Source organism: Cyprinus carpio, chromosome B23 (assembly GCF_018340385.1).
Source record: "Cyprinus carpio isolate SPL01 chromosome B23, ASM1834038v1, whole genome shotgun sequence".
Classification (NCBI taxonomy): domain Eukaryota; kingdom Metazoa; phylum Chordata; class Actinopteri; order Cypriniformes; family Cyprinidae; genus Cyprinus; species Cyprinus carpio.
In genome coordinates this window covers 2,814,968-2,831,420 of record NC_056619.1, presented here as the reverse complement: position 1 = coordinate 2,831,420, position 16,453 = coordinate 2,814,968, and the positions used below count along the sequence as shown (strand labels likewise).

General features: G+C 40.7%; 1 protein-coding gene across 1 annotated transcript; it reads left to right on the top strand.

Annotated features, from left to right (window-relative positions):
• Window positions 1–2,468: 2,468 nt before the first annotated feature.
• Window positions 2,469–14,652, top strand: LOC122141930 (E3 ubiquitin-protein ligase TRIM35-like). The gene is made up of 6 exons (XM_042750772.1): window positions 2,469–3,096; window positions 3,456–3,551; window positions 4,282–4,512; window positions 4,601–4,623; window positions 11,977–12,095; window positions 12,827–14,652. Exons 1-6 carry the CDS (start codon window positions 2,710–2,712, stop codon window positions 13,360–13,362), a joined length of 1,392 nt encoding a protein of 463 aa, XP_042606706.1. The 5' UTR covers window positions 2,469–2,709; the 3' UTR covers window positions 13,363–14,652.
• Window positions 14,653–16,453: the final 1,801 nt, after the last annotated feature.

Genomic DNA, 16,453 nt, shown 5'->3' with positions numbered 1-16,453 from the left:
AGTTGCTTTAGGGAAAACACCGATATTTCTGTGTGTCCTGCAGAAGCTGAGATCCTTCTGGAAGGAGTACACAGGATATTGTCATCTAACCTGTAGGGGGAAAGATGAAGAAAATAATAGTTAGAATGTGGTTTCTGTGGTATGCAGCCATGAAAGATCGGCCTGTTGTGTCTTGCAAAAGTCAGTTTCTGAAATATGACAGTTTGACTAATATATGTAACTGCCTGCATGTGCAGGAATACATCCAGAGAATAAAGACATCGCCACAATCAGGAGTCGAGCTCTGTGATAGGAATCTATAGGAAAAATGATTGAAATGACTTTTTTTAACCCATTCTTCTACTGAATGTCACTGATGACAACAAGAACTCAAAGCTGCACACACACACACACACACACACACACACACACACACACACACACACACACACACACACACACAGTGTCTTGGTTGTACTTGTTATAGAGTATTTGAACACAGTAGTGTGCAAGGCAATAACAGATATTTGCTGTGGCCCAGTTTTACTTACTATGCCCTTAAAAGTATGTCCACTTTTTCTGCAGAATAAGAAACATAGAGTCCTTTTGAGTGTGTAGCAGAACAGTAGGCAAGTTATGGGACATATTAGCATGTCATAAAATTCCATCAACAATTTTAGGACAGCAATAGACTATTGCACAACAGACACTGTTTCTCATATACAGTAGTTATGTGCATCCTGTCACTGTAAACTATCAATCATCACAGTTTACATATTCATACACACCCTCCACAATAAACCATATTAAAGTGAAAAGATTCAGCGTGTAGATGTGATGTTTGTGGACCAGACTGATCTGCATTGCTGTTGGGCTATTCATGTATTTATAAAAGCTCAATATTTGTTTGCAGATGTATTATATTAAACAACTATTTTATGTTCCAGGTCATTTTCTATGAGTTGCCTGACCTTACAACCAGAACAAAGCAGTTTTTCATTTTTACAGCATTCAGGCACTACACTTAAAAAGGTCCAGAGGCAGCTGATTTCTATACTCTGCTTTGGGACACACTAATGAGGATTTCAAAACATATGGGTCGCATTGATATTCATGGATGGCTACTAGCAACTGTTTGGTTACCAGCCTTCTTCAAAATGTCTTATTTTATGTTCAACAGAAGAATAAAGAAACTCATGCAGGTTTGGAATAATTTAAGGATGTTAAAATGTTAATTTATAAAGTGGTAAATGGTAAATAAAATGGTAAATGTTATTTTTGGGTGAAGTGTCCCTCTATCGCCATCTGCTGTCGTGTTTAAACAAGGCAGGTTGACTCTTTTCAGCACAGGTCAGTTCTCCTCACAGTTTTCAAAAAAGTTGGACTGGAAAGCTGCAGTGAAGGGGCCAAAAAGAGATCAAACAATCTGTCTGATCCAGTTATCAGCTTTAATCCATAATAACAAAATGATTTCTCACAAATTCACACTGCAGTTTACAATGCATATGGGGGGAAAAATGCTCATAATACATTACACAATAGACACAGCTCATCTTGGACCTATAATTGAATACATGGCCACTTAAATGTAAAACCTCTCTGAAAAATACTTTAAAAAATCTTATAATAACAATAATAATTAAATAGCCTATAATACACAATTGTGACCCTGTACCACAGAACCAGTCATAAATGTCTTTTTTTTTTTTTTTTTTTTTTTTTTTTTTTGAGATTTATTCATCTGAATAAATAAGCTTTCCATTGATGTATGGTTTATTAGGATCGGACAATATTTGGCTGAGATACAACTTTTTGAAAATCTGGAATCTGAAGGTGCAAAACAATCTAAATATTGAGAAAATCACCTTTAAAGTTGTCCAAATGAAGTTCTTAGCAATGCATATTACTAAATAATCAAACATTAATTTTTGATATATTTACGGTAGGAAATGTACAAAATATCTTCATGGAACATGATCTTTACTTAATATCCTAATGAAAAAATTGATCATTTTGACCCAGACAATGTATTGTTGGCTATTGCTACAAATATCCCCGTGCTACTTATGACTGCTTTTTTTGCTCCAGGGCCACCAAGTTCCCAAAGTTAATAAAAACATATTCAGTAAACTATGTCTTTCCAATAATGATTGGACAGTTATGTTGAAAATGTTAAAAAATCTTTTTTTGTAATCAAGACTTTCACAATAGTTTGTGTCTGTGCAAAAATGTAATTAAAAAATAAATGTGGAGGACATGTTTTGACAACAGTCTCCAATTATGTGGAAATCCTAACTTGGTATAAAATATCTCATATTATTGATCATTTACTTGAATGTGTCAATTGCGTATGTGTTTCTGTCTCAGTTCTTTATTCACTGCATCAGAAGATTAAATATAGCAGTAACATGAGACATAAATGGTAATAAGTCACACCTGAGCTGTAAATGATGTCAGAAGCTCCACCTTCTCACACCACGTACCAGGAAGTGACCGTCTTATGATGTCACTCTTATGAGTGTTTTCTCAAATCTTGGACAAGAGCACGAGGAAATGAAGAGGAAAAACCTTTTAAAAAGTATTCATAAGAAAACTTATTTCTCCAAGGACTCAGAATAGAGCTTTTCTATGCAGAGCTTTGATCTCTCTCTCTTTTTTTATATTTTTTGAAACCAACATTCAGAAAGTGAAAGTACAGTTGGGCATCTGAACTCGTTATAAACAGCCAAAATGGATTCACTCTGTGTGGAGGAACTGTCCTGCCCCGTGTGCTTTGAAATCTTCAAGGCTCCCGTGCTTCTGTCCTGTAGTCACAGTGTCTGTAAAGCGTGTCTTCAGCAGTTCTGGAAAACCAGAAGCACTCAGGAGTGTCCCGTCTGCAGGAGAAGATCCTCAAAACAGGAACCACCGTATAACCTCGCTTTGAAAAACTTGTGCGAGTCGTTCCTGAGGGACAGAAGAGAGAGCTCACCTGAGGAGGTGTGCAGTTCTCACGGAGAGAAACTCAAGCTCTTCTGTCTGAAGGATAAAGAGCCTGTGTGCTTAGTGTGCAGAGATTCACAGAAACACGCTAATCACACATTTCAGCCTATCGATGAAGTCGTTCCATCTTACAAGGTACGACTAGATTGTCTTCTTTTCATATATGCAAGGAGCAATAAATAATATTCACTTATGGTTTCACCATTGCTCTCAGAGTAACATTATGTATAAGAACATGCCTCTACACTCTTAAAAATAAAGGTGCTTTCTTCACAGCGATGCCATAGAAGAACCATTTTTAGTTCCACAAAGAAGCATTCAGTCAAAGGATCTTTAAAGAACCATCTCTTTCTTACCTTTTTATAATCTGAAGAAACTTCTTTCGCCACAACGCCTTTATTTTTAAGAATTGTTCAAATCTCCTCACAGTTCACTGATTTTCACATATTTTTAAACCATATATATTAGATATTCAACTGTCTTTTAAATTCTAGGAGGAGCTTAAAACAGCACTGAAGTCCTTACGAGAAAAACTTAAAAACAGAGAAGAGATCAGAGGAGAGTACGATAAAACTGTTCAACACATAAAGGTAAAGATTAAAGAACTTGTTTTGCTTTTTTTTAAGATTGGCATTAATACAAAAGTGTACTTAAATGTTTTAAGAAACATAGTCCTAAAAGTCTCTTTCTTTAAGTACACTTAAGAGGCCTTTAATTTCATTAATATAAAAGCATTGTGTTTTGTTGTTGTTGTTGTTTCATCTATCTTAAGTGCACAATCAATACAATGAATACATTTATTTCATGCTAGGTATACTGCAATTATAGTACATTTACATATTTATGTACGTACAGTAATAAAAAATATCCTGCAATTTAAGTTTTACTATACTTAACTGGTACTTAAATTCTGCTAAATTGCAACAGCTAATTTAGTGCTTAATGCACTGTAATTGTGCAGAAGTCCCCCTGAAGATATACTGAAGTAAATCTGATTGTGATAAAGTGGAGCTATTGCAAGTACACTTCAGGTACACTTTAAATATCTTGCATTTAAAGACCGATATTAATCAAAGATCACACAATCCTCATCAATAGTGACATTAGTGGTACTCCAAAGTTTAATTCTAATTTTTATATCAGTAAGTCTTGAGTGATATGGCAGTTCATATGTTAAAAGGTTTGACCTACACTTAGTATGAAATGAATGTATTTTAAAAATATATTACTGTTTTAGGGCTGACTTGGATATCATGGGAATGCTGTCATCTGTTGTGTGTTAATGCAGAGCTGACTGAAGTGAATGTGATGTGATTTCAGACTCAAGCTGTGCACACAGAGCGTCAGATTGAACATGAGTTTGAGAAGCTTCATCAGTTTCTCAGAGATGAAGAACAAGCTACGATCTCTGCACTGAGAAAGGAAGAGGAGAAGAAGAATCAGATGATGAAGGAGAAGCTGGAGGAGATGAACAGACACATCTCAGCTCTTTCACACACCATCAAAGACATCGAGGAAAGAATGAAAGCCAATGACGTCTCGTTTCTAAAGGTGATAATCACCCTCTGTGTGAGAGACTCATTCATTCACACACCTATTGAGATAATAATGTGTTTTCCACACTGTTTTTCTTTCCCAGAACTTTAATGTCACAAAGGAAAGGTAAGCGAGCTGATCCTGTCTCTCCTCTCTATACTGTATGGCAAACAAAAAGCACCCTGTTACTTCTGAAGAACCCTATGGAGAACCTCTAGGGACCTTCTCAGGGTGTCTCAAATATCCCATTGTGTACTCAAAGAACTATTTCAAGTGCCTTAAAACTTATCTTATAATGGGGCCACTTCCCTGTTGAAAAAAAAAACTGCATATGTTGGTTATAGTTATGTTTTGAAGCATGGAAGCTGAATTGAGCTGGTTTAAGATGGTCCTGAGCTGGTTATAAGCTGGTTTAAGCTGGTCCTTAGCTGGTCCTGAGCTGGTTTGAGCTGGTCCTGAGCTGGTTTTATCTGGTCCTGAGCTGGTTTGAGCTGTTTTAAGCTGGTCCTTAGCTGGTCCTGAGCTGCTTTGAGCTGGTTTAAGCTGGTCCTTAGCTAGTCCTGAGCTGCTTTGAGTTGGTTTAAGCTGGTCCTTAGCTGGTCCTAAACTGGTTTGAGCTGGTCCTCAGCTGGTCCTGAGCTGGTTTTATCTGGTCCTGAGCTGGTTTGAGCTGTTTTAAGCTGGTCCTTAGCTGGTACTGAGCTGCTTTGAGCTGGTTTAAGATGGTCCTTAGCTTGTCCTTAGCTTGTCCTGAGCTGGTTTAAGCTGGTTGTAGAATGTGTTTCCCCTTAACACATGGACCACCAGTCACCCCTGTCCCACACATCTATGCACATCTAATAAAGACAATTTGGATTATTTGATTGAGACATCATTGTTCTGGCAAACTGTAGCCTTCACCCAAACCCGGACTAGCAATAGAGTGCAGTCTAAGAAGAGTTTTCATGGTCCTTCGAGCCGGAGGTGAATTGTTACAGAGATGTCTCAACCTGAGAAGGAAGTCCCCGTTGTGCGTCCACGAAGACGGATTAACCCACCAGCTCATCTAGTGGACTACGAGCTTGGTGAGCCATTGCAGCATCGACAGGCACTCCCAGGCCGCAGTCAAAGCAGAGGACAGTCACCAAGTACAGTAGGACATACCAGATCGAGTTCTCCTGTTAGCCAAGATTCAGAATGTGATAAATGGACACTGAGAGACGAATGGCCAAGTGCATCTGACCAGCGTGGAGAAAAGGAAGCAGAGCTTACAGCCATGTTGCAAGAGATGAAACAAGAGAATGCAGTACTGCGACGACAAGCCAACCAGCTTCCAGAGATTATCTCAGCATTACAGGAGATGCGCCATCAGAATGCCATGTTACATCACGAACTTCAAAGTCTTTAGGCAGAAAAGGAAGCTCCCTCCAGGCCAATGACTTTACCAGTCCCGTCTCCAAGTCCCTTTACTCCAATGGTGAGCCCCGAGACCCCACAACGGTTCCGTCCGACTCCAGCCCCACGGACAAAGCCACCAACTCCGCCTACTGCCGTGAGAGACCTGCGCCCAGCTACAGTAGACGAGTATCCTGGAATGGCCGAGGATTTTAGTAACATGGACATTTCTTCCTCAATGCCTGAGAGAGTACCACCACCAGTACATTACAGCGACCATCCTCAACCCAGGTACTCTCGTTCCCCACAGCACATTCCATCCCATCTGTCAGAGTTCAAGACTCCAGCACATGAGCGGATGCTGCCCCCCGCTCACACACAGACTACAGACAAGTTTATTACCAGCCTCCATCCACACAGGAAAAGATGTACAGAGGCCCTGCTCCAACTATCCCCTTTCTGACAGCCCCAGATCCTAGAGAGTTCTCTAGACTGAGGATAGCTCTAGAGAACATTCTACCTGAGGATGCAACATAACAGTTCAAATACCAAATCCTCACTGACCAACTGAAACTGGAGGAAGCACTCCTTGTGGCGGACTCATATAGCAACTCAAGGTTCCCATTCACAAATACTATGAGAGCCCTCAATAAAATGGATGGCCAGCCCCACCATCTAGCATTACAGCGCATTGCCGAATTAATGGATGGTCCAAACATTTGCAGTGGAGACGTGAAAGCTTTTCGGATGTTTGGACTCCAGGTGCGCTCCCTGGTTAGTATGCTGGAACAGCTGGGCCAGAAAGCCAATGTTGAGCTGGAGTGTGGGTCACATGTCTCCAGATTGATGAGTAAACTGCCACATGACCTCAGGTCCAGTTTCAAGAGGTACACTCACCCTCTTCGTGTCAGCATCCCCACCTTATTGGACTTTGCAGATTGGCTTGAGTATGAGCTTCAGGTGCAGGAGGAGGAGCACACCGACTATACTAGTCTGCCCAAAGTTTCATCACTGCAGAGAAAGGAGGAGATGAGGAGAGACTCTAAGCAACCTCGTAAATCCACTACCATCCTCTTTGGTACAGAGAACCTGAAATCCAGCCCAGCCACACCAGCTCATCCACCCAAGTCAGCTGCTGCTAAGAGAGAAGGGATGAATACTTACTGTCCATACTGCGAAAACAACAGACATTTCTTGAATGGCTGTGAGAACTTCAAGCTTCTCAGTAAGGAACAGAAAGTGGCTTGGATTAAAGGTCAAAATAGATGCTGGCGCTGTGGACGTGGTCATCATGCTGCCAATTGCACACTCAAAGCCCTCTGTCCAACTTGCAACAGGAAGCATCTGCAGGCACTACACAATGTAAATGAACAAAGTAGAGCCCTCAGAAGAAGCAGTTCCAGCTAGTGCAGTCTTATATGTGGATCGACCAACTTGTGACAACAAAATTCTGCTGAAGGTCACCAAAGTTCTGCTCCAAAATGGCCACAAATCCATGGAGGTATATGCAATTCTGGACGATGGGTCAGAACGGACCATTATCCTACAAGAAGCAGTCCAGAAGTTGAATCTGAAGGGACAGCCAGAGGACTTGGTTCTTCGCACAGTCAGGCAAGACACCCAGACCATTCACGGGGCGGCTGTGACCTTCACTGTGTCTTCAGTAGCGTACCCAAGGAAGCACTTCAGGATACGGAGTGCCTTCACAGCCAACAGCCTGGGCTTAGCAGAACACACACATCCAGTCAAGGTACTCCAGAAAAGGTACAAGCATCTTGCGGGCTTGCCACTGCAGCATCTTCACAAAGTGAAACCATTGGTTCTCATTGGCTCTGACTGCCCTCACCTCATCACGCCGATCGAACCAGTTAGACTGGGTCCTCCTGGTGGCCCTGCTGCTGTGAGAACACGTCTAGGCTGGACACTACAAGGCCCAGCGCAGGAAATATCCAGCAGGCTTTCCCCACAGCAATGTCTCTTCACCAGCTTACGGCCTAGTGATGACCTTTATGTGAATGTGGAGAAACTGTGGAAAATGGACATTCTTTTATATCAGAACGAGAAGGTACTGACAAGGTCAAGGCAAGACCAAGAGTGCATCCAACTTCTCCAAGACAAAACAGTGAGAGTGGATGTTAATGGAATCCAGCGCTATGCTACCCCCCTTCTACGTACCAAAAATATGCCATGTCTACATGCACCCAAATAAGCTGTCCTGCCACAATTAAGGGGAATAGAGAATCGGCTCAACAAGAATCCTGAACAAGCTGCAGCCTACCAAGAGGAGATAGCCAGGTTACAGCAAGCTGGCTACATCACAAAACTCCATCCTGAACAGGTGGACCGTTTCAGAGAGAGTTGGTACATCCCACACCATCTGGTGGAACACAATGGAAAGAAAAGGGTCGTCTTCAACTGTTCATTTGTTTACCAAGGTTACAACCTGAACGAGTACTTGCTCCCAGGTCCACCACTCAATCCTTCTCTGCTGGCAGTTCTCCTGCGTTTTCGAGAGCATTCCATCGCCATTAGTAGTGACATTCGTGGGATGTTCCACCAGGTACGCCTTTTACCTGAAGACAAACCACTACTGAGATTCATTTGGAGAGATCATCAGAGAGATAAAGCACCGGATGTGTACGAATGGCAAGTTCTACCCTTCGGAACTACGTGTAGCCCTTGCTGTGCATCATTCGCTCTGCAGAAGCACGTCGTGGATAACAGTGAGTCTGAAGACACAAGGTTCTCAATAGAGAAATCTTTCTATGTTGACAACTGCCTTCAGAGTTTCACCTCAAGTGAAACAGCAAAAGATTTTGTTGACAGACTCAGCAACCTCTTAAGTTCAGGAGGCTTTGACTTGAGACAGTGGGCGAGCAATGATCCATCAGTCATCAGTCACCTGCCAGCTGATGCTCGATCCCACAGTAATATCCAGTGGCTCAGCAAAGGCCATCAAGATGTACAAGAGTCAACCCTCGGGCTACATTGGCATTGCTCATCGGACAATCTCTCCTATAAGCAACGTTGGATAAACCACCCACTCCCAACTATGCGGAGTATATACCACACCCTCGCTAGCCAGTATGACCCTATTGGCTATATTACGCCATTCACAACACGGGCCAAAGTGATTGTACAGAGGTTATGGGACAAGAAAAGAGAGTGGGACGATACCAGACTGCCTGAGGAACTGCTGAACTTGTGGAAAGCTTGGGTGAGTGAGCTAGATGATCTACAGCACATTGCATGGCCGAGATGTTACTGCAGCAAAGAACTAGATTACCCTACTAGCACCAGGCAGATCCATATTTTCTGTGATGCTTCAGAGCAAGCCTATGGTTCTGTCGCCTACTTACGAACTGAAAGCCATGAAGGTAAAGTGGAAGTAGCCTTTGTAGCTGCTAGATCTCGGGTAGCCCCGAAAAAACAGCAAACCATTCCACGGTTGGAGTTATGTGCAGCAGTGACTGGCGCCCAGCTCGCAAAGATTCTGAAGACAGAACTGACTTTGCACTTCCACAGTGTCAAACTGTGGTCTGATTCCACAACTGTCCTAAACTGGTTGCTATCACCCTCCTGTCGTTTTAAAGTGTTTGTAGGCACTAGAGTGGCAGAAATCCAGGAACTCACAGAGTCTGATAAGTGGAAGTATGTGCCATCAAAGGAGAATCCCACAGATGACATCACCAAGGGAAAATCTCTCTGTGAAATAAACCAGGAAAGCAGATGGAACAAAGGGCCTAAATTTCTCAGAGAAACAACTGACCACTGGCCAGAGACGCTGCCGTTAATGACCATTGATCAAGATGGTGAACTGAGAAAGCCAGTCTTCTGTGGTCTATCAACATCCTCCCCACCCATTCCTGATCCACAGAAGTATGATACATTTCCAGAGTTGCTAAAGGCTTACATCCAGCAAGTCAATGTGGCAGCCACTAATATCCCAACCGCAGACGATTACAAAGAGGCAGAACTTGCAGTCCTTCGTCAAAGCCAGTCCGAGTCATTTCCAGAGGAACTGTCCTGCCTTAAAGCAGGTAAACCCTTGCCAAGAAATAGCCGCTTACTGTGCTTAGCTCCTGAATTTGATGAGGATACCAAACTCATACGAGTTGGGGGTCGGCTCCGTCAAAGCAGCCAACTGGAAGATGATGCTGTACATCCACTTGTCCTCGAATCGCGTCACCCTCTCACCAAACTGATAATCAAGGACTATGACAATCAGCTGCATCACCCAGGGCCAGATAGGGTGTTTGCTGAACTTCGGAGAAAATACTGGGTGATACGGGGACGAGCCACAGTCCGAAACCACCAACGACAGTGTCTAGAGTGTCAGAGATGGCGGGGGCAACCACATCCCCCTAGAATGGCAGACCTTCCACCTTCTAGGCTAAGGATCCATCAACCTGTTTTCTACTCAACAGGTGTGGATTGCTTTGGACCTTACACCATAAAGGTGGGACGTAGAACTGAAAAAAGATGGGGAGTCATCTTTAAATGCATGACTTCACGTGCAGTTCACATTGACATTCTCACCAGTATGGACACAGATTCCTTCTTGATGGCTTTACGGCGATTCATTTCAAGACGTGGTAAACCCTTTGAGCTCCTAGCAGACCAGGGTACCAACTTTAAAGGAGGAGAAAGAGAACTAAGAAAGTCATTCAATTCCCTTCACCCTGATCTCCAAACCAGCCAACAGATCAGATTCATCTTCAATCCACCCAGTGCAGTGCAGTGGGAGAGAGAAATACGCTCCCTAAAGGCTGCACTTCAAGTCACCATCGGCGCCCAGACGGTTACAGAAGAAGTACTGAGAACCGTCTTCATAGAGATAGAGGGCATCCTCAACTCCAAGCCCATTGGCTATACCTCTTCGGACATTGCCGATCCAGATCCAGTGACTCCTAACATCTTGCTGATGGGGCGGTGGGATGCCTCATTACCGCAAGTGGGATATCAGGACACTGAGCTCCTAAGCCGTAGGAGATGGAGACATAGCCAGGTCTTGGCTGACCACTTTTGGAAGCACTTTATCCGGCACTACTTACCCAATCTCCAGATCAGACAAAAATGGAAAACTGAAGAAGCTAACTTGCAGATCGGTGACACAGTCATGATCGTGGACCAGCAACTACCTCGTTCACTTTGGCCCATAGGCAGAATTGTTCAGGTCTTTCCTGGGTCCGACCAAAGAATTAGATCTGCAGAAATACGGATCAAAGACAAGACTTACACCTGACCTGTAACCAAAATTATTTGTCTGCCCCCACTCCCTGACTAGCAAAGACAATTTAAGTTGGCAAAATTCACACTGTGAATTTGGGGCGGCTGTAGAATGTGTTTCCCCTTAACACATGGACCACCAGTCACCCCTGTCATCTAGTGTAAAATGGACTATTCCTGAACTTTCCATCGGAGTTTGCGAAGTGACGGAGAAGAGAGAAGAACCACACATCTATGCACATCTAATAAAGACAATTTGGATTATTTGATTGAGACATCATTGTTCTGACCGGGCAAACTGTAGCCTTCACCCAAACCCGGACTAGCAATAGAGTGCAGTCTAAGAAGAGTTTTCACTGGTCCTGAGCTGCTTTGAACTGGTTTAAGCTGGTCCTTAGCTGGTCCTGAGCTGCTTTGAGCTGCTCCTGGGCTGGTTTGAGCTGGTTTTAGCTGGTCCTTAGTTGGTCCTGATCTGGTTTTATCTGGTCCAGAGCTGGTCTAAGCTGGTCCTTAGCTGGTTTGAGCTGGTCCTGAGTTGGTTATAAGCTGGTTTGAGCTGGTCCTGAGCTGATTTTATCTGAGCTGGTCCTGAGCAGGAGCTAGTTTCTTAGGACCAGCACATGAGCAGCTTAAACCAGTTCAAACCAGCTGCCATGTTTCAGAACATACCTAACCAGCATATGCTGTTTTTTTCAACAGGGTTGAGGTACCATTGACAGTCTGAAGAGTTTTTGCAGGAACTTACAGGTTCCGTTCAGAGAATTGTCCTTTTTTAAAGGAAGCTAGAAGTTCTCCAGAGGGTTCTTTGGTTATGGCATTCTGAGCCCATTTTGAGCCCAAACTCACTGCTGTACTGACACTCGCATGTTATTCCAGAGCCCGGGGCACTCAGCCTGATCCAGAGAGGTGCTGTGGAGCTTTGATTGATGTACCGCATTACCTGGGCAATCTGGCATTCAGAGTCTGGAAGAAGATGCAAGACATTGTACAAAACAGTGAGTCACTAAACTACTATGTACTGTACTTGCACATTTGATACAATGCACTTATTGTGTATACATGTTTTTAAATTGTACTTATATTTTTAAAAAATACCTGGATGTGATTACATCTGTAACTAATTTTTATAAATATATGTATAATTATACTGTTGACCCATTCCTTACACCATAACCCACCCTTAAATCTACCCAGACCACCAAACCTGTCCCTCACCTCACCCGTATCCCACCTCAACAGCAGCAGAAGTGCTTTGGGGTACACTATACTTTAAGGTGTCCTTATTACAGTGTAATTATACATTTAAGTACTGAGTAATATTAATGAACTACATGTACTTACTATATGGTTAGGGTTTGTCTTAGAGTTACTTGCACATAATTATGCATAATTAATTGTAATTATAATAGTACGTACATGTAGGACACCTTAAAATAAAGTGTTACCGTGTTTTGCAAAACAATTTGAACACAATAAGTACAATGTACTTATTTTTTCATGTAACATAGTATTTAAGGACCAATATATGTACTGTAATAGTGGAGATTCCCACAAAAATAGAAACAAAAGCAGATTATTTAAGGTTTTGTAGTAAGTGAGGATCATAGTTCTCAACAGTAGAGTTAATTTAATTAGTATTATTATGAATTATTTTTTTATGGCTCTACTCTTGAAAGTTCTGTTAATATCTGAATAAGAGCAGCTGCTGATTGTTTCCTCTCATCAGCTCCAGTGGTTCTGGACCCAAACACTGCAAGTCCACAACTTGTCCTGTCTGATGATCTGACCAGTCTGACACACAACAAGAGCAGGCAACTGCTTCCTGATAATCCCGAGAGATTTGACTTCTTTCACTGTGTTTTGGGTTCAGAGGGCTTTAAATCAGGAACACACTGCTGGGACGTGGAGGTTGGAAACAATTCAGCTTGGACTGTGGGAATAATGGCAGCCTCGTACCAAAGGAAAGGAGATGCTTTCTTCAGAGAAGGTGTCTGGTATGTGCAGTACACGGGGAAAGAGTACTTGTCACTGTCTCCTGAACAACCTGCCGCTCGCTGTCCTGTTAAAGACAAGCTCCAGCGCATAAGAGTTCATCTGAACTGGGACAGTGGAAACGTGTCGTTCTCTGATGCTGTAACTAACACACAGCTGCGTACATTCAAGACCACCTTTAGAGAGATGCTCTTTCCATTCTTTCAGAGTATTTGTGAAACGTCCCCGCTGAGGATCATTCCAGTTAGAGTGAACATCAGCTCTGTCTGAACCTGCTTGTAGATGAAGGTTTTCAAGTGAACTTTGAGGAGTGAGTTGTGTTGCCTGTGTGTTTAGATAGGTTAGATATATGGGTCATTCCATGAAATCAGTGCCTTTTCCACTTATATAAAATATTAAATAAGTTTAATCAACACTTTTTATATATCCATGAAATGAAGACACCTTAAAATGAAAAGAAATTGTATTGTGCCATCTTAGGCTTTGTATTTGATTATTTTATGACTATTTTTCTACCTCATATTTTGGTCTTTTTGTCAACCCTGTTACCAACACAAGCGTTAGATACTACAGTTTAATTAGGACTATATGATCGTTTTCATATAATGAGCAGCATTTTAGTCCCTCTTTTCACTGGGATTGTTTCAAATTCTGGATTTTTTATATTTTTTTATTTTTTTATAAATACTTTTATATTTTTTCATTCAGATGACCAAGAACATCATAATTTTGGAGGATGACGACATGTCAATTAGGGAAAAAAAATATTTTTACAAGTGAGATATTAAAAAAGGGTTTTGTCCAAGATAAAATATTACAAAAAAGTTACAAAACCTGGAAGTCTGTATCAAATATAATTTTTACAATTTTTATGAACTTAATGGCAGTAACAGGATTGCCATCATAGTCACAGGACTGACAGGGATGACAGGGCACACATTCTTCAGCACGCTGCACATATATGCTTACATAATACTGTGCAGTTTTACAATTTTAAATTGCATTATATCGTTTTGCACTTACTTAGCATAGTTAAATAACAACATTAAACAATCAATTTTTCAGTTTAAGTCAGATCATTTTTGATTTAGCACATTACATTTCTAAGAGATCTAATGTTTTAAGGGTATTGGTATTAGATAATGCACCCACCTGTTTATCTGTGTCCCTCACAGATCTTCAAATATTCGGATCGGGTTCAATTGTTAGGCAAGGAAGATGATCTGATCTTGGTCTTTCTGTGATCATCTGAAACCAGACCAAGATCTTGACTTTCTTGAACACTGCAAGACTGGGGTGAAGGTCTGCAGTCACCTTGCTGCTCTTGTTTGTAATTGAATTTACATGGATGCATTATTGACAATGAGCTATGGGGGAAAAAGAGTTTTATTGAGACTGACCATCCTATCCGGGTCATTAACAACAATAGTAATAGTAACAATACCAATAATACTAACTAAAATGTAACTCATGCTCATATGCCACTGAATGATATAAGCATTAGCTCAATAATACAGCCAGGGTGACCTTTAAAATTTTTGCATTTTATGGGGACTATCTTTAAAATGGGGGGTTGCGGCGCCACTATGTCATCCCTGTTACCCTGAAAAGTAACAGGGATGATAGTAACAGGGTTGACAGTAATAGGATTGACGATTTCAAACAAATTTGCTAATTGCTAGTAGCTCAAGTTCACAAAAGCACATGTTGTACACTCTGAAAGGATTTTACCTGTAGATATTGATTATATTAAATGTAAGAAATAATTGTTTAAATTTGCATTTAAAAATGGTAACAGTATTGACAATGCATGATGCCCCCCCTCAGTCAAGCCTCATAAATCATCAAAAATAGAGCATTATGGAGGAGTCAGAGAAACATACTTGTGTTTTAAGTGTAGGAATCCTGGTTGAGAGACGATGTAACATCGTAGAAATGATGTCACTTGAATGTACTTTATTATACAAGGGTTTTTTAATGAGGGTATAGGGCTGACAATCAGGGGACACCAATAAAATGATTTATATTTGATTAAAAAAAAAAATGCATACTCATGCCAAAAACATTGCTTAACATTGAGACTGTATTTAGAACAATATGCAAATGTGGCTTTTCTATCAGTTTGCCTTCATTTTGCAAATTAAATGTCCTGCTGAAAAAGAAAAATAATAGTGAGGACAGGCCAAAAACTTACCCTTACCAGCATAAATGCTATTTAAATGATTTAAAGTAATATATAATTGACCTTTTTGATGTAATGTTGATGAAAGCATAGATAGTATTGTTATGTTTTTAAATTGCACATTTATTTGTTGTTATATTAAATCTATGTTTGATTATTTCTTAGGGATGCAAAAGGCACAGATTTCATAGAATGACCCATATATACATTACCCAACACAGGCTAAAAAATGTTTTACCTCGTCAAGACACAATTTGTACAATTTGAATTATTCAAATGTTTAAAATTCAGAAACTTGTTTCTCTTGATTTACATTGATGTTAAGCTCTCTTTTCTAGTGAGCTGTCATCTAATTCACTCAAAAAAAATAAAATAAAAAAAAAACCAAATACAATTCTGTTGCCATTCTGCATGAATATGTGGATTTCATGGGGTATAAAGTAATTATTTTACAAATAAATGAATGGTGGATGGATCATGTTAGTACTGTGGTTAGGTTCCACTTGGTCATTCTTGCTTACATGGACATTGTCTGAAATAAAGGTTTTTACTTACGCATTTAGCCGTTTGTTATTTTTTACTTATGCATTTCAAGCTTTATACTGTATTTGACTCTGTACCATGAAACCAGTCATAAGGGTTAAGGTTTGGATTTTTTTAGATTTATACATCATCTGAAAGCTGAATAAATAAGCTTTCCATTTCCATTGATGTAGGGTTTGTTAGGACATGACAATATTTGGCTGAGATACAACTATTTGAAAATCTGGAATCTGAGGATGCAAAAAAATCAAAATATTGAGAAAATCTCCTTTAAAGTTGTGCAAAGGAAGTCCTTAGCATTGCATAGGCTACTAATATATTTTTACGGTAGAAAATTTAAAAACTGTCTTCATGGAACATGATCTTTACTTAATATAATGATTTTTGGCAAAAAAGAAAAATGGATAATTTTGACTCATACAATGTATTGTTGGCTAGTACTACAAATATCCCTGTGCTACTTATGACTGTTTTTGTGCTCCAGGGTCAAATACACATTTTATCCTTTCATGCATTCTCTGGGAAACAAACCCATGACCTTGAATGCTACATGAACGTTTTTATTTCATTCTGAAATAAGTAGCCACTTAAGAACAATTTAACTGAGCACAAGAGATGAAAACATTGATGTGGTTT

What these genes read in the sequence shown, in the direction of transcription:
- LOC122141930 (XM_042750772.1), top strand. Translation starts at nt 2,710, where the DNA reads ATGGATTCACTCTGTGTGGAGGAACTGTCCTGCCCCGTGTGCTTTGAA. An exon ending in AAGTCGTTCCATCTTACAAG is followed by an intron (nt 3,097 to 3,455) that starts GTACGACTAGAT and finishes TTTAAATTCTAG; the next exon opens with GAGGAGCTTAAAACAGCACT. An exon ending in TTTAATGTCACAAAGGAAAG is followed by an intron (nt 4,624 to 11,976) that starts GTAAGCGAGCTG and finishes ATGTTATTCCAG; the next exon opens with AGCCCGGGGCACTCAGCCTG.